The sequence below is a fragment of the Neoarius graeffei genome, chromosome 18 (genome assembly GCF_027579695.1).
Source record: "Neoarius graeffei isolate fNeoGra1 chromosome 18, fNeoGra1.pri, whole genome shotgun sequence".
NCBI classification, from domain to species: domain Eukaryota; kingdom Metazoa; phylum Chordata; class Actinopteri; order Siluriformes; family Ariidae; genus Neoarius; species Neoarius graeffei.
Genome location: NC_083586.1, coordinates 51,873,995 through 51,900,413, shown reverse-complemented (window position 1 = coordinate 51,900,413; position 26,419 = coordinate 51,873,995). Strand labels below are relative to the sequence as shown.

The following is a 26,419-nucleotide window of genomic DNA, read 5'->3' as shown; positions in this document are numbered from 1 at the left end:
AAGTTCACTGTGAAGTTTAGTAAGAAAATAAACAGATAAACAGATGTGTGGACTGGGATTTAGACAGAAATGAGACATACTTGCTCTTGTCAACATGTCTAATCCTTGAAGATTTAACTTCTGTACTTGTCCACTGGACTCAGGATCATATTCAGGAGCAGACGGAAGACTGGGTGGAGAGCTAGGATTGATCTTAGCATGATGGGAACCTCCTCAGAAGGTTTTTGTAAGAAGTGTTTTGCGAACATGATGGAAAGCAGTGATTAAGGTCCAACAAATGCACAAAATCCCACACCAACACTAACACCAAGGCTGAGTCACACCGTGAAATGCAGGTAAGACTTTGACTAATTCATATTGCAAACCACACAGTGTTTATGCATTCATTAACAAGTAAATGAACAATAAACAGGTGTCAGTACTCAGTAGTACTCAGGGGAGCAGAGGGTTGGGAATATGCTGTAAAGGACACAGCTGCCACTGGTGAAATGTTTGAATATTTTGAATCCTGCATTTATTCACGTCTTCTTTTAACTATAAAAATCTGTTTTTGCTGGTGATATAATATATAGTAGATGGCCCCAGATACTCTTAAAAGGTGCCAGTATTTAAGGTTTAGCTGTAGCATTGGCAATTTTTGACCTGAAAACTAAAGTTGTGGTCAGAAGTTTACATACACGGACATGAATATCATCATACTACTTTTGCTTTGTGCCTTGGTCTTGGGAGCCAATAGAAAACAAGAGGGCGGGGCTGCAGCCTTTGGTTGGTAAAAGTGCAGGGTAGAATGCACTGCTTGAGCGCTGCTTGGGCGGCATGGTGGTGTAGTGGTTAGCACTGTTTCCTCACAGCAAGAAGGTTCTGGGTTCAAGTCCAGTAGCCAACAGGAGCCTTTCTGTGTGGAGTTTGCATGTTCTCCCCGTGTCTGTGTGGGTTTCCTCCGGGTGCTCCGGTTTCCCTCACAGTCCAAAGACATGCAGGTTAGGCTAATTGGCTTCTCTAATGCCGCTTTTCCACTACCAACGTGGCTGAGTTGGGCTGAGTCGAGCTGAGTGGGGCTGTTGGAGTTGCATTTCAACTACAACCGCGCTGAACCGTGCTGGCTGGAAGTGGGTGGACACATTGGGTGGAGTTAGCGAAAGTGGGTTGATGTCACGTGATGTCGTTAGGCGGCACAAACAGTGACATCAGTGATCTTTTAAGCGGTAGTTTCATGACCCGGATAGTAAACAATAAACATGGAGGACATGGGGTCGTTAGTGTTGCTGGTCTTGGTGCTGTGGCTTGTTGTCACCGACAACGCCAACAGATACTGGCAAGAGCGTATAGATGAGGCGAGGCGCATAAGGCTTCATAATTCTCGTAATTCGTAATTCTTCTTCTTCCGGGTTTACGGTGTTTACAGATCCCAGCGTGCTCGCGGGGCGTGTGTGGGCATATGAGGACACTCCTCCTCACCAATCAGTGCACAGGGGAGTGTCTGCTCATGCCCCTAGCCCCACTCGGCTCGGTTTGGCTCACTTCAGCCCTACTCCAAAACCGTGCGCGTTTTGGGTGCTAAGTAAGGCTGAAGCGAGCTGAGTCGTGCTGCTCTGGGGTAGTCGAAACGCGAGCCGTGTCGGGCTGAAGTGAGCTGAAAAAGGGTAGTGGAAAAGGGCCATAAATTGCCCATAGGTGTGAACATGAGTGTAAATGGTTGTTTCCCAAGCCCAGAAATAGGAGGGTTGTGGCAGGAAAGGCATGTGGTGTAAAACTATGCTCCAATTAATATGACATTTGATCAATAGGGTCCACATGGACCCCGACCTGGCAACAATGCTGGACAAGGAGGAAGAAGTAGAATGTGCTACTTATCATTTATGCTGGCGCCATTTCCACGAACATATGCTAGGGTATTTGTGGTAAAATCTTGTTGTTTTATTCCCCCCTACCCCTTCTCCTTGCCTGCTAGGATTTTCTTGTTAGCAATCTTGGCAGCTCTGCACTCATTTCTCTAAATTGGCCTGCACCAGTAATTTACTCCAATAAAAAGTCTCTTAGATGCTGACAAAGCTTTAAACGTTACTAAAGTAAATATATTTACTAAGCAGTTCCCACGTAGGATGGTGAGCACTCCAAAATCATTCACCAAGACGAAAAAACAATTCCATGTGATTACATGATTCAAGATGAATATCTAATATGTTCATTTTATAGGTTTTACATTTCACTCCCAACAGTGAAAGTCGATAAGCAGACACCATGTTAGAAAATATTGACTTTTATTAGAAACGTTGCAGAAAAAAATTATATAGGTGTCCAGCCAGAAATATCATCTATCACTTAAGGCAAAAACCGCAAACAATATAAGACAAACTAGTATGTAGAATCCTACACTTCACCCTTTAATTATTGACAGTTGAAGGGCCTATGATGAATATCTTAGATTCAATATACAAAGGTAGCTTTATAAATTGCAATTTGCTTCTTCTTCTTTTTTTTTTAATCTTTGCTTGCACTTCCAAGCTTTCTTAAAGGATGCAGAACTAAAATATTAGGGTTAATGGTTTTTAATATCATTTATAGTTTATTTTTATTTACATTCATTCACTTGCGTTGTAACCCAAAAATATCACAAGCCTGGCACAATACATATTGCTAGCATATGACAAGTAGAAATATCTAACATATACTTCTTTACAAACATATCCAACTAATATAGCGAAATCCACTGCCTGGGCTATTTCTTTTGCCCTTTTTTATACTAAACAGTACATTGCTGGCCACATCTTCAGTTCAGGCAGTGGTGCATGGAACAGAAAAAGTTATGGGAGTAAAAATAAAGAATGAAGCAGGTGGTGTGGATGACCTACAGCTGTTACGGACACAAGATGCTGTTTTCAGCTGTTTTGCAATGGCACCTAGAGTCAAAGCGCTATTTCTTCATGGCATACGGAACTGGCGGAACTGACCGTGAGAAACTTACCATCGGATCATACTTGAGCAACAGCACCAAAGTTTTCAATGTCTCTCGATGATGTGAGTCATTAAATTATTAAAACCAATCCCATTCGCCAGTGCTGTGACTACAAATGACTTCTCGTTGCTACCATATGAAAGAAACTACAAAATCTTGATTCAGCATAAATAGCCAATTTGTATCAACACCATTGTCCATTTTTTTAGGTCAATGCATGAAGCTGGTTTTGAACGAACTATTTTTGCTGACCAGAAATGTGAACAACCACTAAAACGTATGGTTATGTGTTTTGAAACAAGTATTACTACTTCTTCTTTTTGACTATTGTAACTAAAATGTGAACACAAACCTTTTTTGAAAAGTAAAACGATGACGATTACAATGATGATGATTGATATATACAGTCACGTCAACAAAAAGCACAAGCTTGTTAATATTAATATTTTGAACCAAAAACCAACAATAAAAGCATTTGTAATTTTCTTTAGTATTGGATTTGTAACTCACACCTATTTACAGAATTCTCATCTTTACAAATTTGTCATAAATACATTTCAGGCTGGGAGATATTAGAATTCCGTTCCCTTGTCCAATATGTGTCGGAAAAGTAGATTTGTTCCAAGGACAGTGTTCGTGCACTGTTTGATATCGGATAAACAGTACCAAGCTTTAACAGATCCTTAATGCCTTCTACTATTCGCTTCCAAGTGTCCCCTATGCAAGCAAACTAGTCCAAAAGAGTCCAGAATTACTTTTGGTAAAATATTCCCCACTCCACTTGGTTCCGAGTAAGTGTGAAGTTTAGTCGCATTCACTCAAACAAACAGATCATACTGGACTTGTATACTCTTTAAGAAGATGTAACAAAATAATCTTATCCACTGAGAATCAATCTCCAGGTGGAGCAATTTTTCATCCATGACTTCAGTCTTAAGCTCGATGCCAGGAGTAAACCAACCCTGACTTCCTAAGAATAGTCCCAAGAGGAGGTGGTAGTCTGAAGGTATTCCGAATGCGCGCAGCTATACCCTGGTGGTGGAGTGAGCATGAGGGAGATTGGTGCTGTTCTGAGTCCCAACAAAGGCATTGAAATTGTGCAAGGGCTGCATGGCACCAAGCGAGCTGGGAATCATGGTGATGGTGCTGGGCGTCATGAGCGGCACATCGTCGGGAGATCGGCGGAGCGTAAGTGCGTAATCAGGTGGGCACGTGAGCCTCAGTGCCTCACATTCATGCCTGTGCTCATTTTCAAGCTGTTGCTCCAGTTGTTGTTGCTGCTGCTTCATCTGCAACGACGCAAGTTCGTCGCTCTGCATACGTGAGACATCGTTAGCATTCGGGTTGGCACTGCGTTGTGGGCTGGTACCACGACGACCAGACTCATGTCGTCGCTTATCTTTCTTGTAGTAGAGTGCGGCGAAGGCTAGGATGTTCAGGAAGAGCAGTGATGCACCCACTGCGATGGTCACACTCAGTTCCGTCGAGTAGTCACGCTTGGTCTCAATCATCACAGCAGAGTCCTCAACAAGATCATTGCCTTTGCGTTGGTCTGTAGTTTGCTTGGTATTTGAAGGAGGTATTCCCGGATGGCGTGTTGTGGACGGCCAGGTTTTACCGAGTCGTTTGGTGTAAGGGAAGGGCGTCGTGTCCTGCGGCGGGATCTTGGTGGTGGTCGAGACGTACTGAAACAGTTCATTGATATTGTGAAGGTGAGGCACAAGTTCAAGCCAGAAGGCCACCTTGGTAGCACGGTAGTGGTCTCGAACTCTCGGCTTCAGGCCAATGTGAAGGTACAACTGATCTTTGGGGTTGTACTTGGACCAGGCCACTTCTTCAAACCGATTGGGTTTTGTGTGGATGAACTTGGTGTCCTGTGGGACTGGTTGATTTGGATCTCTATTGAAAAGAAAAGGTAAAAAGTGCATAAGTCTTTAAGAAGGACATTCAGGTGTTTAGTAGATCACATATCAATGTTACCATGAATTGATTAATCAAATTCAATGTTAATAGATTAAGAGCGATGTACATGCCATTGAACTTTCTTTCTTGACTTCAGAATTGTTTCCAAAGGAAAGTTTTGTAACTACCCCTAAGGTTTTAGCAACCACTATGGCACATCGCTCACAGCCCGAGATAAAAGGATATTTTGCTGGGTGCACTTTTTTTTTTTTGAGACAACTTTAGCAATTGTACATTTCAGTCAAACACTAAGCAAATAAGCCAAAGAGGTGTAAAAGGTTCCTAAATAAAGATATGCTGTCCTGAAACACTTTCCCTTTTCTATCAGTGCATTAGCATTATAAAAGGTTTTTTTTTCTTCTTTTTTTTTCCATCATGACTTCACTCCTACATGGATTATGCAACCAGTGACTTTTATTAGATTATAAAGTCACTCATCACACTTTTCCACAGTTATTACAGGCTCCTCCATAATCCAACCAAATATTCAAATGAGTCAAAAAAACGCCTAACGCCAGAAGAAGAGGGGAAAAAACAACAACTTCAATCTCCACTCCTCTGCCTTTCTTCTCTCAAAATATTGGATCACAACTTCTGAGATACTTGAAACTTTTAAATCATGTTCAATTATATAGGATAAGATGCAGAAAAACAAAACATTGAAATAAACAAGCAATTCATAGAAATTATTTGTTGGGTTTTTTTAGCTAAAATTGTGTTATCTAACAGAATACAAAAGAGCAAATAGGGTGAGATGAAAAGCTGATGGAACCAAGAGATACAAAATCAGAAAAAAAAAAAAGTTGGGACATTTATATTAAAATTACAACTGAAAACAATTTGTAAATAACGTTTGACCTGTATTGCACTCAAAACAAAACAACAGCACATTATTTGGCATTTTGCTGTTTTAATGTGTTTTTTTTTTTTGTATTTTTCCCCCCAAAAATTAATACTTATTTCAATTTTGATTCTTGCAACAGGCACGGTGGTGTAAGTGGTTAGCGCTGTCGCCTCACAGCAAGAAGGTCCGGGTTCGAGCCCCGTGGCCGGCGAGGGCCTTTCTGTGCGGAGTTTGCATGTTCTCCCCGTGTCCGCGTGGGTTTCCTCCGGGTGCTCCGGTTTCCCCCACAGTCCAAAGACATGCAGGTTAGGTTAACTGGTGACTCTAAATTGACCGTAGGTGTGAATGTGAGTGTGAGTGGTTGTCTGTGTCTATGTATCAGCCCTGTGATGACCTGGCGACTTGTCCAGGGTGTACCCTGCCTTTCGCCCGTAGTCAGCTGGGATAGGCTCCAGCTTGCCTGCGACCCTGTAGAAGGATAAAGCGGCTAGAGATAATGAGATGAGATGAGATTCTTGCAACAAATTTCCAAAAGAATTGGGATGGTAAAGCATTTACCACTTTATAATGTTGCCATTCCTTCTCACAACACTTAAAAGATATTTAGGGATTGAAAACACCAAGTGATGAAGGTGTTACTTTTGTCCCATTCTACCTGCAAACAGGTGTGAACAGTACGGGGTCGTCATTGTCATATTTTTCTTTTCAAAATTCACCACACATTTTCTGTTGGGGACAGAGAGGACAGGCACCCTCTTCTTCCACAGCCATGCCTTTGTAATGTGAGCAGGATGTGGATTTGCATAGTCTTGTTGAAATCTTCCTGGAAAAGATGTCATCTTGAAGGCAGCATATGTTACTCCAGAATCCCAATGTACTTTTCTGCATTAATGCTCCATCACAGAAGTGTAAGTTAAGCCCAGCGCACACCTTCCCGATTTCATCGGGGCTTTGTGTGTCGGGTGATCGGTTACGAGTATGGGCCCAATTTGATCGGTTCAAAATTCCCTGCACACATTTGTGATACATCATACACGTTCAGCCTGAATAGATGGTCACGTGTTCAAGACATCACATGATATATATATATATATATATATATATATATATATATATATACACATACACACACACACACACACACACACATACAGAAGTATTACATTTTGAATATTAGAATCAAAAAGGGATAATAATCCCAGCTAGACAAATCAATAATAATAAATCAATAATAATAATAATAATAATAAGAAGAAGAAGAAACCTTTATTTGTCATATGCACACTTCAAGCACAGTGAAATTCATCCTCTGCATTTAACCCATCTGAAGCAGTGAACACATGCGCGCACACACACACTCAGAGCAGTGGGCAGCCACACTAGAGCGCCCGGGGAGCAGTCAGGGGTTCGGTACCTTGCTCAAGGGCACTTCAGCCCAAGGCCGCCCCACGTTAACCTAACTGCATGTCTTTGGACTGTGGGGGAAACCGGAGCACCCAGAGGAAACCCACACAGACATGGGGAGAACATGCAAACTCCACACAGAAAGGCCCTCGCCGGCCACTGGGCTCGAACCCAGAACCTTCTTGCTGTGAGACGACAGTGCTAACCACTACACCACCGTGCCGCCCTAATAAGAATTGATTCTAATTTGTTCAGTCGTTCTTAAAATTCAACTTGTTCTGGGATTCCGGGCAAGCGATTTCTGTCCGACTGTCAATGCTATAATACTTTACCAGGCATTTTCAAAGCTGACACGATTACAGTCATAGCCTCGTTCCTCTTTTCCCATTTGCTGTAATCAGGTGAACTAATGTCATAAAGACAGGTGGACGCTTCCCAAAGTGACACAAGTTGTGCTTCCCGGTCTGCAGTCCACGTGTGATCAATCCTGGCACCCCAACTGGCTGTTTAAAATTACTGTAACTGATGAGATCGTAGTAACAACGCACACACTACCGATTGTGTTGTGTATGAGGAGATCGCGTCCGAAAATATCAAGACCGGTTTGATCTGAACCGAGCAACCGAGAACCGATGAAATCGGCTACGAGGTGCCCCCGCACACATTTTACGATTCGCAAGCGATTTAATCGGCCCGACAAAATCGTAAGCGAATCGGAAAGGTGTGCGGTGGGCTTTACCTTTGTCAAGAGCACTAACACAACCCCATACCATGACACACCCTGGCATTTGGATGGTCGTTTTTGTCTTTGGTCTGGAGCACACGGCGTCCATTTCTTCCAAAAAGGCCTGGAATATTGATTCATCTGACCACAATACGTGTTTCCACTGTGCGATGGTCCGTCCCAGATGCCTTATGTCCAGAGAAATCAATGGTGCTTCTGGGCACAGTAAAAAATAAAGCTTCATTTTTGCACAGTAAAGTTTACCTGGCATTTGTGGATGTAACTCCGTATTGTAGCGCTTGATAAAAGGTTTGCCAAAGTAATCCTGAGCCCATGTGGTTAAATCGGCTGTAGATGAATGACGGTTCTTGATGCAGTGCCATCTGAGGGATCGGAAATCACGGGTGTTCAGCTTAGGCTTGAGCCCTTGCCCTTTTACGCACTGAAATTCCTTCAGATTCCTTGAATTGTTTAATGATATATCAGTGAAATATCCAAATTCCTTTATATCTCTCTTTGAGGAACATTTCTTGTTAAATATTTTAAAATGTTTCCCACGCATTTACTGACAAACTGGAGATTCTCGGCCCATCTTTGCTCCTCAAATACTAAGCCTTTTCTGGATACTGACTTTGTACCAAATCATGATTACAATCACCTGTTGACATCACATGTTTCAAATCACAACATTATTTAATTGTTTTACCTCATTACTAACCCTAAATTTCCCCCGTTTCAACTTTTTTTTTTTTTTTTGGAATGTGTTATAGGTCTGAAATGCAGGAATGGATGTTTATTAACAAATGAAATGAAGTTGACCAGACAAAACATGAAATATTTCAGGTTAATTCCGTCTGCAATGAAATACAAATCAAAGTAAATTTAGAAAGCACTATATCATTCGACTTTTTCTGATTTGGGGTTAAACAGCTCTTTCAAATATTCTCTTAATATTTCTGTGCATTATTTGTCTATGTGTCAAATACAAGCATGTGTTCCACCAACAGGAGGAAAGTTTAACCAGAGTGGGGAAATTACGTATAGTTGATTAGTTTATGCCACATTAATTAGTAGTTAACTTAATATCCATTCCTATTAGAAGCAGAAACGTTTCTCCTTTCAGTACAAAAAGAGAAACACACTTAGGAATATAAAGAAATTAGATAAAAATCGAAACTTAATTCAATGCACGGTTAAACAATTTTTTTTTTTTCTGATGAGTTTTCCCAAGTGCAAAGCTCACAGGATTTCATGAAGAGAACTTCAGAGCTGTAATAACTAAAGGATAATTTCCAAGTCATTCACTAAGCCTTATGCATGAGAGAATGCAATTCTATGATTAACAGTGAGAGCATCACGTCACCCTCAGGGTACTGTTGCGATTAAAAAAAAAAAGAAAGAAAGAAAAAATCTTCGGAGATTTGTAGACTTGTTCTACTCCCTTTTTTTCCACTTAGCCATCACTTTTGTGCTCCACATTTAGGTCTGAATGGCTGCCAAGACATTTTGTAAATGAGCAGAATTGATTTCTTTCGAAAGTGTTAAAGGGATATTCAGTGATTTTGGCACAAGCTGGCTGAAGCTAGAGGGTTTAAAAATGAAAATGCAAACAAATTCAGCACATCCTGTAAAACATATCCTCATTCTTTGAAAAATTGCTCATCTCCGAATAATAATAATAATAATCATTTTTCAGTAAAACCAGAAATTTGTTTTCACAGGAAGTACCGGTATCTTGCAAACTAATCAACCAAACAAATGAATTCTTTCTTTCTTTCTTTCCGGGCGGCACGGTGGTGTAGTGGTTAGCACTGTCACCTCGTAGCAAAAAGGTTCTGGGTTCGAGCCCCGTGGCCGGCGAGGGCCTTTCTGTGCGGAGTTTGCATGTTCTCCCCGTGTCCGCGTGGGTTTCCTCCAGGTGCTCCGGTTTCCCCCACAGTCCAAAGACATGCAGTTAGGTTGATGTGGGGCGGCCTTGGGCTGAAGTGCCCTTGAACAAGGTACCGAACCCCTGACTGCTCCCCGGGCGCTCTGGTGTGGCTGCTCACTGCTCTGGGTGTGTGTGCGTGTGTTCACTGCTTCAGATGGGTTAAATGCAGAGGATGAATCTCACTGTGCTTAAAGTGTGCATGTGACAAATAAAGGTTTCTTCTTTCTGAAAATAGAGATGTTGGTGGAGTGGGTAGTCTGAAGTGACTCCACAAAATATGATAAATGACCTTGGAAAAAAAGAAAGTCAAAAGTTTATTTTGCACATTCATTAACAATATGGAGGTATGGCTCATGAGTCACCAGCTGTTTTGCATTCCCAAAAATATATCAGAAGTAGCTCACTGAGACACGACAGGAATTTTAACTTGGTATACAAAGGCAGTCAATCTCTGCTCAAATGCAGATAATCCACGTACCACACGGTCCTACAACACAAGTAAGTGATTCACCTGACAAACTCATTTGCAATATACAGTCATTAGCGGCATGATGAACCGTCTCAGCAATAGTAATTTACCCCAGTGTTCTTTGTGTGTGTGTGTGTGTGTGTGTGTGTGCGCGTGTAGCCTATAGATTTAGTAGTGGCTCTGCAGTGATACTGTGGGTTGCGATTTCATTACACAGGAGGAGAGAGAAGAAATGGAGAAGAGACAAAGAAAGGGAGAATGAGACCTTTAAATAGACACTGACGATGGAGAGGAGATACATGGAGCTGCAGGTGGAACAGATGCTTGAATACACACACACACACACACACACACGAAATTGATGCTTGCAATCGAATAAACCGGCTGATGAAAAATGATGAAACTGTGTCCAAAAAGTAACCAAATTAATGAATTCATAATTAACCGCAAGAAAGAGCAGCATACTGAAATCAAATTAATGGATGCAGAAACGAATACTCCGAATACTCAAACAAAGTGCACAATGGGATAATAAATAGATTGTGAAACATGTATTTTAATTACTAAAGCCCATTAAAGAAGACATTTTCATCAGGGGGGAAGGATTCTTAGACTTCTGAGAATAGGTTCCTGAAATATTCCGATCCTGAAATGATGCACAAAACTTCTCATCTCATCTCATTATCTGTAGCCGCTTTATCCTGTTCTAAAGGGTCGCAGGCAAGCTGGAGCCTATCCCAGCTGACTACGGGTGAAAGGCGGGGTACACCCTTTACACCCTTTTTTTCATGGTATGTCAGATATATTCCATTCAGCTAGCGACAAGTTCAATATCATGCTAACTGAATGGAATATATCTGATATACCATGACAAAAAAACAGCCAATATTATTATTATTATTATTATTGATACACATTCCTTTCGGGTGTTCATCGCATCTTTCTCTTTCAAAATTCTCTCAAAATCTTCCATATTTAACGAAGCAAACCTGGCAGCCATGTTTTCTTACAAATTGCCACAGTCGCTGGCTGGCACAGAAGTTTTACAATTCTGACGTGTGACATCATGTCTTGACAAGCATACAATATTGTAAACCATATTCAACACTCATTCTCCATTGGGTAAACTGATGTAATACACGTAGGATAAGCGATATGCTAACAATATTGCATGCTATCGAACCAAATGAATGAAACCCGCTAGAAGGGAATAGAACACGTTTTTATTAAATCGAAAAAGTGTCCTGTATGTATAATAATAAAATAATATTGTCTGGCTTTGAGTGGTCTATCAGATATATTCTATTCAGCTAGCATGATACTGAACGAGTCGAAGACGAGTAGCTGAATGGAATATATCTGATATAGCACGAAAAAAGCCAGCCAATGTTATTATTATTCATACACATTCGATGGAACAATTATCTCATCTCATCCCATTATCTCTAGCCGCTTTATCCTGTTCTACAGGGTCGCAGGCAAGCTGGAGCCTATCCCAGCTGACTACGGGTGAAAGGCGGGGTACACCCTGGACAAGTCGCCAGGTCATCACAGGGCTGACACATAGACACAGACAACCATTCACACTCACATTCACACCTACGGTCAATTTAGAGTCACCAGTTAACCTAACCTGCATGTCTTTGGACTGTGGGGGAAACCGGAGCACCCGGAGGAAACCCACGCGGACACGGGGAGAACATGCAAACTCTGCACAGAAAGGCCCTCGCCGGCCACAGGGCTCGAACCCGGACCTTCTTGCTGTGAGGCGACAGCGCTAACCACTACACCACCGTGCCGCCATTATTATTATTTATTTATTTATTTATTTTATTTTTTTTACTTGAAAAGGCAATAACATACAAAACATTTCTGATGTAAATAGCTATTTTAGGTTTGGCCTATGTTTTAAATCCTATTAAAAGCTATGTAGAAATTGCAATTATTTATTTCGCACATTTATTATTCAAGTTCATTTAAATATCATTAGTCCTGAGCATGACACTTAAAATCAGTGAAATAATAAAAGTCTCAAACGTGAATGTGCATTACGTACATAAGATTAGTGTTTTTTCACTTGAGGATTAGGTCTGCAATAGTTCGGGCAGGACTGGAATCCAATCTGATTTTCTGCTGTTGCATGCTGAGATGCTTTTCTGCTCACCATGGTTGTAAAGAGTTGCTATGAGTTACTATATCCTTCCTGGCAAAAATGCTCGAACCATGAATCTGTCTATTTTCCTCTGATCTCTCTTATCAACAAGGTGTTTGTTTCCACCCACAGAACTGTCCCTCCCTCACTCAGTGTTTTTTTTTCCCGCACCATTCTGTGTAGAGACTGCTGTGTGTGAAAACCACAGGAGATCAGCAGTTTCTGAAATATTCAAACCACTCCATTTGGCTTAAACCAACACCCATGCCACAGTGAAAGAAAGTCACACTTTGAGATCACATTTTTCCCATTCTGATGTTTGAAGTGAACATTAACTGAAGCTCTGGATTTGTATCTGCATGATTTGATGCATTGTGCTGCTGTCAAGGGATCGGCTGATTAGAGAACTGCATAAAACAGCAGGTGGATGGGCCTTATACCCCCCCCCCCCCAAAAAAAAAAGAATACTCTGAGAGCATAATATCCCCTGCTGGCAACTATATCTATGCTATACAGTGGTGCTTGAAAGTTTGTGAACCCTTTAGAATTTTCTGTATTTCTGCATAAATATGACCTAAAACATCATCAGATTTTCACACAAGTCCTAAAAGTAGATAAAGAGAACCCAGTTAAACAAATAAGACTGAAATATTATACTTGGTCATTTATTTATTGAGAAAAATGATCCAATATTACATATCTGTGAGTGGCAAAAGTATGTGAACCTTTGCTTTCAGCATCTGGTGTGACCCCCTTGTGCAGCAATAACTGCAACTAAACGTTTCCGGTAACTGTTGATCAGTCCTGCACACCGGCTTGGAGGAATTTTAGCCCGTTCCTCCATACAGAACAGCTTCAACTCTAGGATGTTGGTGGGTTTCCTCACATGAACTGCTCGCTTCAGGTCCTTCCACAACAGTTCGATTGGATTAAGGTCAGGACTTTGACTTGGCCATTCCAAAACATTAACTTTATTCTTCTTTAACCATTCTTTGGTAGAACGACTTGTGTGCTTAGGGTCGTTGTCTTGCTGCATGACCCACCTTCTCTTGAGATTCAGTTCATGGACAGATGTCCTGACATTTTCCTTTAGAATTCGCTGGTATAATTCAGAATTCATTGTTCCATCAATGATGGCAAGCCGTCCTGGCCCAGATGCAGCAAAACAGGCCCAAACCATGATACTACCACCATCATGTTTCACAGATGGGATAAGGTTCTTATGCTGGAATGCAGTTTTCCTTTCTCCAAACATAACGCTTCTCATTTAACTCCTTGGTGACTGACCCCTTGAAAATGGTTCCTCCAGGAACGATGACGTTTCAGTTGTCAAGACAACGGAAAAACTAAAATACAAGCGCATTTTGTTTTGTGCACAAGAGCATTGTGACATATCTTTCTGTTTTTGTATTTTAGTTTTTCCGTTGTCTTGACAACTGAAACGTCATCGTTCCTGGAGGAACCATTTTCAAGGGGTCAGTCCCCAAAGGGTTAAACCAAAAAGTTCTATTTTGGTCTCATCCATCCACAAAACATTTTTCCAATCAATTTCCAATTGTCAAAATATAATTTTGTTAATCAAGGGCTGTAACTCTGGTAAAATGTGACCAAATTTAACGAAATTAGAATATGCGTACTACCAACATATAACAATGCCTTTTGTCAAATTTCGTGAAATTCCTCCAAAAATTGTAAGAGGAGTTGATTTCAGAAGGTGAGTACCCTTTCCTGGGATGGATGGACGGATGGATGGAAATCACCATGACATAAAACCCCCTTCAGGCCTTTCGGCCAGTGGGGTATAAAAAACTTTTGCACCTTGAAAATTTCAGATTAGTTTCTTATTCATTTACCCATGCTATTGAATCTGCATTTTCGAACAAATTTGAATCCAAAATGATTCCCTCTTCATTATACAGTATATCCTTAATTATACTGGATGCACAGTGCACTATATGCCCGAAAGGACATTATTTGTAATTCAACTACAGAAAGAGTGACTCATAAGTTCCAATTAGTGCTATTACATATCATCGTTTCAACACACTTTTCTTTCTTTCTTTCTTTCTTTCTTTCTTTCTTTCTTTCTTTCTTTCTTTCTTTCTTTCTAAAACTGATCCACAAGTATAAAGATTCCTGAAAACTAACTTTGCAATTGGACATAGCATTTATTCAAAGCTTCTTCCTCTATGACTTCAGAAGAATCCTGAACATCTTTTGACCTAACACTATCTCACTATCTCTAACATCGAGTTACACAGAAGAACATCTCCCAAACCCCCACTGAAGAAGTGCAGAAGTGCCGTTGGAGATGGATGGGACACGTCCTGCGCATGCCATCCACGTCAATGCAGAGAGTAGCCCTCGGATGGACTCTTGATGGCCGGAGAAACAGAGGCAGGCCCAAGGAAACTCAGAGAAGGACAGTTGAAAAGGAAATGAGGGAGAAAGGATGGATCTGGGGCCACCTGTAAAGATGGGTTTCAGATTGAACATGTTGGAGGGCTTTAGTGGAGGCCTCATGCTCTATTATGGGCGAAGAGGACTAATGTTTTTGATATAGTGATGATATTCAAATGTGGAGTTATCGAGTTTCAAAATAATATTCAGTGCAAGTAATTCTGACAGCCCCAAAGGAAATACATTAACACAGAACCATCTTAGTATTTCCAGGATGAATAGTTTCAGTTCATTTCATTTACTTTGTAGCAGTTGTTCCCTCATTAGCCTCTCATTCTTCTCATGTTACTGAGAAACAACAAAGTCCTCCATCCTAAAGACTTTCCCAGGTCGGAAAACTTAAATTTACAGCTTTACCTTTGACTGTATGGGCGGCGCGGTGGTGTAGTGGTTAGCGCTGTCGCCTCACAGCAAGAAGGTCCGGGTTCGAGCCCCGTGGCCGGCGAGGGCCTTTCTGTGCGGAGTTTGCATGTTCTCCCCGTGTCCGCGTGGGTTTCCTCCGGGTGCTCCGGTTTCCCCCACAGTCCAAAGACATGCAGGTTAGGTTAACTGGTGACTCTAAATTGACCGTAGGTGTGAATGTGAGTGTGAATGGTTGTCTGTGTCTATGTGTCGGCCCTGTGATGACCTGGCGACTTGTCCAGGGTGTACCCCGCCTTTCGCCCGTAGTCAGCTGGGATAGGCTCCAGCTTGCCTGCGACCCTGTAGAAGGATAAAGCGGCTAGAGATAATGAGTTGAGATGACCTTTGACTGTTACAAAGAACTGATATTGTAGACTCCTTTCAAAAAAATTAAATAAACATCTCCTCATGGAAAAATTCACAAACTCAACAAATATGTAGCATCCACCATACTGTGTAAGTTGTTACTGTAGTAACAATAATGTATTTGAATGAGTGCATTAATATAAACCTGCGTTTTTGCCTTACAGCAACTACCGCCAGAGCTGCTGATTAATAAAAAAAAACGTAAATTAACACATTCTGACCAATCAGAATCAAGGATTCAGCTCCACTGTGGTGCCGTATGATTTCAAGGCTTTATTCTGGATTTGTTTTACTTGGACTAAAACTGCAGAATTTTTTCATGCTAAATATCAAAGTCTGTCATGCTCAAACTCCGAGCTGTAATCTCAACATCGGGGACTAGATAGCTGTGTGTGTGACTGATTAAGCAGACAGAAAGATAAAAACACTGAATCTGTGTTTTTTTTTTTTTTTTAAATCTCATTTTGGACTGTGGGATTTGTGTTTTCCTGAAATGGGCCGAGAGCTGAATTGTAGCACAAACACATTCTGTATTAATTAAGTAATATATCATACTTAAATAATATGCTGGCTTTTTTTTCATGGTATGTCAGATATATTCCATTCAGCTAGCGACAAGTTCAATATCATGCTAACTGAATGGAATATATCTGATATACCATGACAAAAAAACAGCCAATATTATTATTATTATTATTATTATTGATACACATTCCTTTCGGGTGTTCATCGCATCTTTCTCTTTCAAAATTCTCTCAAAATCTTCCATATTTAACGAAGCAAACCTGGCAGCCATGTTTTCTTACAAATTGCCACAGTCGCTGGCTGGCACAGAAGTTTTACAATTCTGACGTGTGACATCATGTCTTGACAAGCATACAATATTGTAAACCATATTCAACACTCATTCTCCATTGGGTAAACTGATGTAATACACGTAGGATAAGCGATATGCTAACAATATTGCATGCTATCGAACCAAATGAATGAAACCCGCTAGAAGGGAATAGAACACGTTTTTATTAAATCGAAAAAGTGTCCTGTATGTATAATAATAAAATAATATTGTCTGGCTTTGAGTGGTCTATCAGATATATTCTATTCAGCTAGCATGATACTGAACGAGTCGAAGACGAGTAGCTGAATGGAATATATCTGATATAGCACGAAAAAAGCCAGCCAATGTTATTATTATTCATACACATTCGATGGAACAATTATCTCATCTCATCCCATTATCTCTAGCCGCTTTATCCTGTTCTACAGGGTCGCAGGCAAGCTGGAGCCTATCCCAGCTGACTACGGGTGAAAGGCGGGGTACACCCTGGACAAGTCGCCAGGTCATCACAGGGCTGACACATAGACACAGACAACCATTCACACTCACACCTACGGTCAATTTAGAGTCACCAGTTAACCTAACCTGCATGTCTTTGGGGGAAACCGGACCACACCCATGCGGAGAACATGCAAACTCCGTACAGAAAGGCCCTCGCTGGCCACGGGGCTCGAACCCGGACCTTCTTGCTGTGAGGCGACAGCACTAACCACTACACCACCGTGCCGCCTTGGAACAATTATAGATTTTACAAAAAGTTAAGAACAGGGGGGTAACTTACCAATATTGAATGCTGATCTGCTTCTGATCAAATGTAATTCAATGTTCTGTCAATCCAATATACTGTACAAAGTCAAAGTTCTAACAATAAAAATGGTACAAGTGCAAAAAGCCTGAACAACAACCCAACTTATATACAAGCTATATACAGGTAGACAGTTCAAGTTCAAAGTTACTTTTGGTCGTAGTTCATTGTTACATTGTTCAAAACAAAAGGGCTTTGCTGAGTGAAGTCCACGAGTGAAGTCCTCTTGTAAAAGTCTCTGTCACATTTCCTCACCTCCAAGTAGAACTTTGACAATATTTCCACTTTTGCTCTCTTTTCCAGTTTTTTTGATGTCCATTGGTCTGTTTTTCTCTTGTAAATATGCATGAAGAATATCCAGTGAAGTTTTGGTAGCCTTTCATGTGTTCAGCACCTCTTTCTCTTTAAATCTTCTGCTTTTAATGAAGCAAACCTTGCGGCCATGTTTGTGTACAAATTGTCACAGTCACTTGCTAGAGCGGAAGTTTTACATCTCCGATGTGTCTCTTTTCCAGTTTTTTGATGTCCGTTGGTATGTTTTTCTCTTGTAAATATGCATGAAGAATATATAATGAAGTTCTGGTAGCCTTTCGGGTGTTCAGCGCGTCTTTAGTTTCAGTTTTCAGTTTATTTATTTAGTGCTTAATCCGCACACTGGCTTAACCTTGTCTTCTCTCTTTCCCGGCCGATAAAAAAATGATTTTGCGCATGTGCAGCAGAAAAGTTTTGTCACTGGATCTTTGCATGAGCTCCGAAGTGTGATGTCATGTCTTGACCATGTGCAATATTATAGCAATATTGCACGCTCATTCTCCATTGGGGAGAGTGGCGTAATACATGGAGGATAATCGATATGATAACAGCATTGCATGCCATCAGTAAACCCGCTAGAAGGGAACAGAATGCATGTTTTTAATCCATGGAAAAAGTATGTATAATAATATACAATATTACACAGTACACTATGTGACCAAATGTTTATGGACACCTGACCATCGCACTCTCATGTGGTTCTTCTTCAAACTGCTGCCACAAACTTAGAAGCACAGAATTGTCTAGAATGTCTGTATGTTGTAGCATCAGGACTTCCCTTGGAACGAAGACAATGAAATGTGTTCTGGCATGACAGTGCCCCATGCACAAAATGAGCTCCATGGTGTGTTAAGGTTGGAGTGGAAGAATTCGAGTGTTCTACACAGAGCCACCTCCTCAACCTCACTGAACACTTTTGGAATGAACCAGAACACCGAGTGCACCCCAGGCATCCTCAACCCACACCGTACATGCTCAAATCCCCACAGTGCAAACTCTATAATCTAGTGGAAAGCCTTCCCAGAAGAGTAGGGGTTATAATCACAGTAAAGGAGGAATAAATCTGGAATGGGATGTTCAACAAGCACATAGTGACATTGGTGTCCATGAACTTCTGACCATACAGTGTACCAAATTCCAATGTCAACATATCATATATCATTTCTCTTCTCTTCCTTGTTTACTCTTTGCATGTCAAGAGCCACTCAGAAAAAGCCTGCAGGGTGAAACTGCTGTGATGAGTTAACATAGGCACCGTCTGTTCAGCAAAACATCTGATCTCAGACAGATGTTCTCAGAAATGAGTTGCAGTTGGTTAGATATTGGTGACTAACCTTCTGCTCTTCGAATCACCTGGAAGATATTTAGCCTGCAAGTGCTCAATAATCTTGGAACATTATGAAAGACTTGCATCAAGTACACTTTCCATGGCTTTTCGAATTTCAAAATGGCTGTATCACTTGCTGAAGCAAGACCGAGAGCCTTGGTGATTGAAAGGGAAGGAATAGAGTGATTGCAAACAGGTGGGTATCATTAGTAATCATGTGACTGTGAATGGGGAAAGGAATGTGACTTGAGGACATCTCATGAGGTTGCAGGCTGAGGATCATTGGATGGTAGGATGAAATATGCAGGTGTAAAAACATGCCAATCTTTTTGGCTTATCGTAAAATTTTAACCCATGCCTCCTTGATTCTTTGATCCGATCTCCTTGAGGTTGTAATCTGGAAATCGATCAAAGCCCACCATGTTTGAAGGAAATCCCAATTCTCAAGATGCTCTCAGAGACGAGAGGAGGCTTTGGAATCATGGATATTTCTTCCTGCTCCCCAATGTAGGAGTGTTTTTATTTTTTATTTTTTCTATTTATGTTGATGGATGAGGCCAAAATAAGAACGACAAATCCAAAATTAATAATTAAATCAAAGAAATAAAGGGGACAATTTTCAAAGCAGAAGAAGTCAGACGAATGTAATTGACTAAAAGCACATCATGTACTTATGAAATGACGTTTTAATGAAGGATAATTTACTGTGTAATCACTAATTTCACAGTATCTGTGATGCACTTAATAAGCAAACTTTGAAGTGAGGAAAAAGCATCTCATTTGGTAACGATTTTTTTTCCCCAATCCCTCTTTCTATTGCACTTCCTTGGATGAAGGAGATACCGTACAAAACAAGGAAAGGGAATGAGGGGAACGACAATCACTAGATGTCTCGTTAATCCATCAACACTTGCATTGCAAACTGAAGTAGAGACAAGCTCTGCAAATTACAAGATCTTTCACCTGGAGGGTAAAAAAAAAAAATCACAGACAAAGAGGTGAGTAATCCCCAAATTCATCTGTTTGTTGGGTTGAGGGAAAGTAAAGGAAACTGCAAGTTTTGGTTTTCATTATTAGCTCATCCGGCCGACAGGTGACGAGCTTACGCCATCATGTGTTTTCCGTCGTTGTCCACATTTCACGAAAATCGCTTCTTCTCCCTCAATTCTTCACTGATTTTTATTCTTTCTGGCATGAAGATGGAGTACCTAGGGTGCACATAACTTCTATGCAGATCTGCTGAATTACAATTAGTAATGAAGTTATGGACTAATTAAGCCTTAATGAGCTGTTCAACAAAAATTGCTTCTTCTTCTTCTCAGTCAATTCCTCGCTGTTTTGGATTCTTTCTGGCAAATAGGTCGGCATTCCTAGGGTGTATATAGCTTCTATATATAGCTTGTATTCTTGGGTTTCAGTCACGTGACTTTTCTTAGCGATTTCACTTCTGGTAAAACTGCTGGTGGTCAAGCAACCAAAACGGCTGCCGTAATGCAAACAGCTAGCGATAACTTATCAGAGTATGCTTGTAATCTAGAAGCCACTGCCCACTTTAGATAAATTCAAAAGATTGCTATGTGCAATGGAATCGACCCCTACAGTCTGGGAAAGGAGGATTTGTCATACGATCTTCAGTCGAGTTCCCCGACATCTCGAACTATCTGGTGTTGCAGACGTCTTTCTACACCGCAAAACAGGTGGAAGAGTACGGAGGCTTACAACTTTTTTGTACATGGCTGGGTAAAGGACCTAGCTATCAAGTCACTGCACAATGAATCCTGTATTGTTTTTGCCCGTGTAAGTATGTTTTTTTAAGCTTTTCATTCGCGTCTTTACAATGAAGCGCTGCAAATTAAAGTGTAAACAAACAACAGTTGGCTTGATTCTCACTTGTGTTGGCTCTTATCTCTCAGCTAAATCATTCACAAAGATCATCAGAAACCCCTTTAAAGACCTGGATCTTAGTTAAACAAGACGGACAAGTGATCACAGTGCATTGTAACTGTACGGCTGGGGAAGAATTTTGTTGCGACCTTTATGCATATGGACGTTATTATTTGTAGTTGTTTTGATTGTGTGCACTTGCTGAAAGACCCGTTGAAAAGACCGCTAGGACACCCTGTTAAAGAAAGCGAGACACGTGTTGTTTTCAGTATGGCGGCCATCAACTTTAGCACTTCACGATGAAAAAAGTACCATAAAATAACGACACATAGCGAGAAAAGTACTTGGAAAACACTAAGGACAGAGCTGAGAGGAAAATACAAACCTTTCACCAAGTGATCACTGCAAACTCGAGCATGCTTCAACTCGGCTCCCTTCAATTTCAGTGAGAGGTTCAAAAGCCACCTTTCTCGACATCTTTTTGTGAAATCCTGTGTTCGTTCACCCTTTTTTATTAGTTCACGGAGAACCCTGAAGAAACTTTTATCAGTTTCATGGTTTGGTCGATTCAAACAACCTAAAACACGCAAGTGTAAGGCATTTTTCATGCCAGCAGTGCACCTTCTCCATACAAACGCTTTGTCAACTGAGCTTTGGTAGACCACCAGCTAAAGTTTTGAATAATTAATGAGGAGGATGTTACATCACGTGAAACCCAAGAATATAGTGTATATAGCTTGTAACATTTATTGTGCAAGTTCGCTCACTTTACATCGATCCTTCTGGACTAGACGGGGCCGGAGTGAGCTACACCATCATTGACGGTCTTGTTAAATATCATGATACATCCAGGACACTTTTTCGATGGAATAAAAACATGTGTTCTATTCCCTTCGAGCAAGTTTCATTCATTTGGTTTGATAGCATGCAATATTGTTCTCATATCGCTTGTTCTGCATGTATTACATCACTCTACCCAGTGGAGAATGAGCACTGAGTATGGTTTACGATATTGCATGGTTGTCAAGACAACATGACATCACACATCGGAGACGTAAAACTTCCACGCTAGCGAGCGACTGTGACAATTTGTAAACAAACATAGCTGCCAGGTTTGCTTCATTTTTTGAGCTTTTGAGAGAATTTTGAGAGAGAAAGATGTGTTGAACACCTGAAAAGAATGTGTATATGTAGTAATAATAATAATATTGGCTGGCTTTTTTTGTGGTCTGTCAGATACGCAGTGGTGCTTGAAAGTTTGTGAACCCTTTAGAATTTTCTATATTTCTGCATAAATATGATCTAAAACATCATCAGATTTTCAAACAAGTCCTAAAAGTAGATAAAGAGAACCCAGTTAAACAAATGAGACAAAAATATTATACTTGGTCATTTATTTCTTGAGGAAAATGATCCAATATTACATATCTGTGAGTGGCAAAAGTATGTGAAACTCTAGGATTAGCAGTCAATTTGAAAGTGAAATTAGAGTCAGCTGTTTTCAATCAATGGGATGACAATCAGGTGTGAGTGGGCACCCTGTTTTATTTAAAGAACAGGGCTCTATCAAAGTCTGATCTTCACAACACATGTTTGTGGAAGTGTATCATGGCACGAACAAAGGAGATTTCTGAGGACCTCAGAAAAAGCGTTGTTGATGCTCATCAGGCTGGAAAAGGTTACAAAACCATCTCTAAAGAGTTTGGACTCCACCAATCCACAGTCAGACAGATTGTGTACAAATGGAGGAAATTCAAGACCATTGTTACCCTCCCCAGGAGTGGTCAACCAACAAAGATCACTCCAAGAGCAAGGCATGTAATAGTCAGCAAGGTCACAAAGGACCCCAGGGTAACTTCTAAGCAACTGAAGGCCTCTCTCACATTGGTTAATGTTCACGAGTCCACCATCACATCAGGAGGACACTGAACAACAACAGCGCGCATGGCAGGGTTGCAAGGAGAAAACCACTGCTCTCCAAAAAGAACATTGCTGCTCATCTGCAGTTTGCTAAAGATCACATGGTCAAGCCACAAGGCTATTGGAAAAATGTTTTGTGGATGGATGAGACCAAAATAGAACTTTTTGGTTTCAATGCATTATGTCTGGAGAAAGGAAAACACTGCATTCCAGCATAAAAACTTTATCCCATCTGTGAAACATGGTGGTGGTAGTATCATGGTTTGGGCCCATTTTGCTGCATCTGGGCCAAGACGGCTTGCCATCATTGATGGAACAATGAATTCTGAATTATGCCAGCGAATTCTAAAGGAAAATGTCAGGACATCTGTCCATGAACTGAATCTCAAGAGAAGGTGGGTCATGCAGCAAGGCAATGACCCTAAGCACACAAGTCGTTCTACCAAAGAATGGTTAAAGAAGAATAAAGTTAATGTTTTGGAATGGCCAAGTCAAAGTCCTGACCTTAATCCAATCGAAATGTTGTGGAAGGACCTGAAGCGAGCAGTTCATGTGAGGAAACCCACCAACATCCCAGAGCTGAAGCTGTTCTGTACGGACGAATGGGCTAAAATTCCTCCAAGCCGGTGTGCAGGACTGATCAACAGTTACCGGAAATGTTTAGTTGCAGTTATTGCTGCACAAGGGGGTCACACCAGATACTGAAAGCAAAGGTTCACATACTTTTGCCACTCACAGATATGTAATATTGGATCATTTTCCTCAATAAATAAATGACCAAGTATAATATTTCAGTCTCATTTGTTTAACTGGGTTCTCTTTATCTACTTTTAGGACTTGTGTGAAAATCTGATGATGTTTTAGGTCATATTTATACAGAAATATAGAAAATTCTAAAGATTTCACAAACTTTCAAGCATCACTGTATTCCATTTAGCTAGCATGATATTGAACGAGTTGAAGACCATGAAAAAAAGCCAGCCAAAATTCTTTAAATAAATGCGAAGGAATATGGCTTAAATCAATGTTTGGGCTGCAAATTGTGCTTCTCTGGGACTTTAATGGCTGCTTTGCTGTGCTATTACTGTTACTTGACGATGACTGATGACCTTGTTGACATCTTGTGGATCCTCTATGGACTTTCTTCCTCTTTCTACTGGCATTGCTGATGTATTATTGTTCATAGATAACATTATTAGCAGCACACCCATTGTAGTAAAAAATCTTAGTTTTTCTAGCTTCTTAAAAGGATAACTCTTTGGGTGAAGGACTTAACTCCACCAAAAAGAAGGCATAGGAGAAAATACATAAAACACAAAATATATATATTTTTTCATACTGGGCTACTTGTGGAAGTATCATGGGATTTCGTAACCAACAGGAATATTTCTTTATTATTAAAGCCGAACCCAATCCCTTCCATAACAATGTCTCTGAAGATCGAAACATTACAAATAATAATTTTAAAGTGAAACAAATTTATAAAAAATGATATATGGAGTATGAAGTTGTAGTTTTCCTGCTTTATTCATCGGCCGTAGCTTATCACCAACCTCCGTACCCGTGTTGTACTTTGCACACACTACATCATTTTGTTCAGATCATTTCTAACATGTTTGATAAATGTCAGGGCGTTGTGGGTCAGGGTGCTTCTAAATCACTCACACATAATGAGTAGTGAGCACGGACTCAGCTCCAGTCTGGGGTTTTCATCAAAAAGGCCTGAAAAATCCATCTGCAGCAGCAGGGGCACCAGAGAACAATCACAGGGTGCATTATTGTGAAAGAAATGTGTCGTATGGTACAATACGAACATATTGCATGCTTTGTGTTTGCAACAAATGACTATGAAATGAAAAGTAAAACTATTAGTGATTTATATTGTACAGTATACACTCACCGGCCACTTTATTAGGAACATCCACCTACTGTTTTATGCAGTTCTCTAATCAGCCAATCCCTTGACAGCAGCACAATGCATCAAATCAAGAGCTTGAGTGAGCTTAATCTATCTATCCATCCATCACCTATAGCCGCTTATCCTGTGCAGGGTAGGCAAGCTGGAGCCTATCCCAGCTGACTATGGGAGAGAGGCGGGGTACACCCTGGACAAGTCGTCAGGTCATCGCAGGGCTGACAAACAACCATTCACACTCACGTTCACACCTACGGTCAATTTAGAGCCACCAATTAGCCTAACCTGCATGTCTTCGGACTGTGGGGGAAACCGGACACGGACACGGGGAGAACATGCAAACTCCACACAGAAAGGCCCTCGCCAGCCGCTGGACTTGAACCCAGGACCTTCTTGCTGTAAGGCTACACCACCATGCCACCCACAGCGACCTTAATGTTCACTTCAAGCATCAGAATGGGAAAAAATTGTAATCTCAAAGGGTGACTTTCTTGCACTGTGGCATCGGTGTTGGTTTGAGTATTTCAGAAACTGCTGATCTACTGGGGTTTTCACACACAGCAGTCTCTGGAGTTTACACAGAATGGTGCGAAAAGCAAAAAAACATTGAGTGAGCAACAGTTCTGTGTGTGGAAACAGATGCCTTGTTGATAAGAGAGGTCAGAGGAAAATGGACAGATTCATGGTTTGAGCTACCAGGAAGGACATAGTAACCCATAGTAACTCTTTACAACCATGGTGAGCAGAAGAGATCTCAGCATGCAACACATTGGGTTCCACTCCTGCCAGCCAAGATCAGGAATCTCAGAACCAAGAACAAGTTCCATTTAAACTTTTGAATTCTTGAATCTGATTAGTCAGAAAGTCAGTTCATGTTTTTCTATAATAGCAGCTTTGACATTAGTTAGCAAGACAAATCGCAGGTTTATACGAATGGGCTTGTTCTTACACGTTATCGTTTCACCTAAATCTATTTTTTCATATGTGTATTTGTTGACATGGTGAAGCTTATTTGGCATAGCATTCGGAAGGAGTCTCCAGTGTCAGGGTTTTGTAACCATCAGATGAAAAGCTGTAACTTTTCCATCCCGGGAAAGTCGTCAAGATAACAATATAACAATAGCTACAACATTCAATATAACTGTAAACAGATACAAAATTTGAGTGTTATACGAATAATAAAACACTCCAAGATATGGTGTTATCGGAAAATAATCAACTTCAGGGTGGTAACAGTAACTTTGCTCCATGTTGGGTCTGGATAGACCGGATTTGGTGCTTGAATTAAAAGTTGAACAGAAGATCTATGTCATGGATATAGCATGTCCAATGGAGTGTAATGTGGTCGAGAAAGTATGTGAAAAGTTAATGGCGTATAGGCAACTCACGTATGAAACTAGAGAGACGAGACCAAGCTGAGTTGTAAAGATAGTGCCTATGGTGATTTCTTGTCTGGGTGGTGGTGGAAGGGAGTGCTTGAAGGCTGTTCACTCACTCATCGAGGAAAAGAAGGAAGGAGAAGATCATAGCGACGATGCAGAAGACGGTGTTGTTCAACAGTGAACTGATTCTACGTAAAGTCATGTCCGGGTTAACACAGCCAACAGAAATGTAATATACAGTGTCTTGCAAAGGTATTCATCCCCCTTTGTGTTTGTCCTGTTTTGTTGCATTAAAAGCTGGAATTAAAATGGATTTTTGGAGGGTTAGCACCATTTGATTTACACAACATACCTACAACTTTAAAGA

The 26,419-nt window shown here is 40.8% G+C and overlaps 1 protein-coding gene across 2 annotated transcripts in view; it reads right to left on the bottom strand.

Annotated features, from left to right (window-relative positions):
- Nucleotides 1-3,470: 3,470 nt before the first annotated feature.
- Nucleotides 3,471-26,419, bottom strand: part of nlgn4xa (neuroligin 4 X-linked a) — a 276,952-nt gene continuing 254,003 nt past the window's right edge. For both annotated transcript variants that reach the window (XM_060898990.1, XM_060898991.1), the window contains one exon: nucleotides 3,471-4,855. In XM_060898990.1, coding sequence (XP_060754973.1) covers nucleotides 3,982-4,855 — 874 coding nt within the window. In that variant the 3' untranslated portion in view covers nucleotides 3,471-3,981. The remainder of the gene's footprint in view (nucleotides 4,856-26,419) is intronic.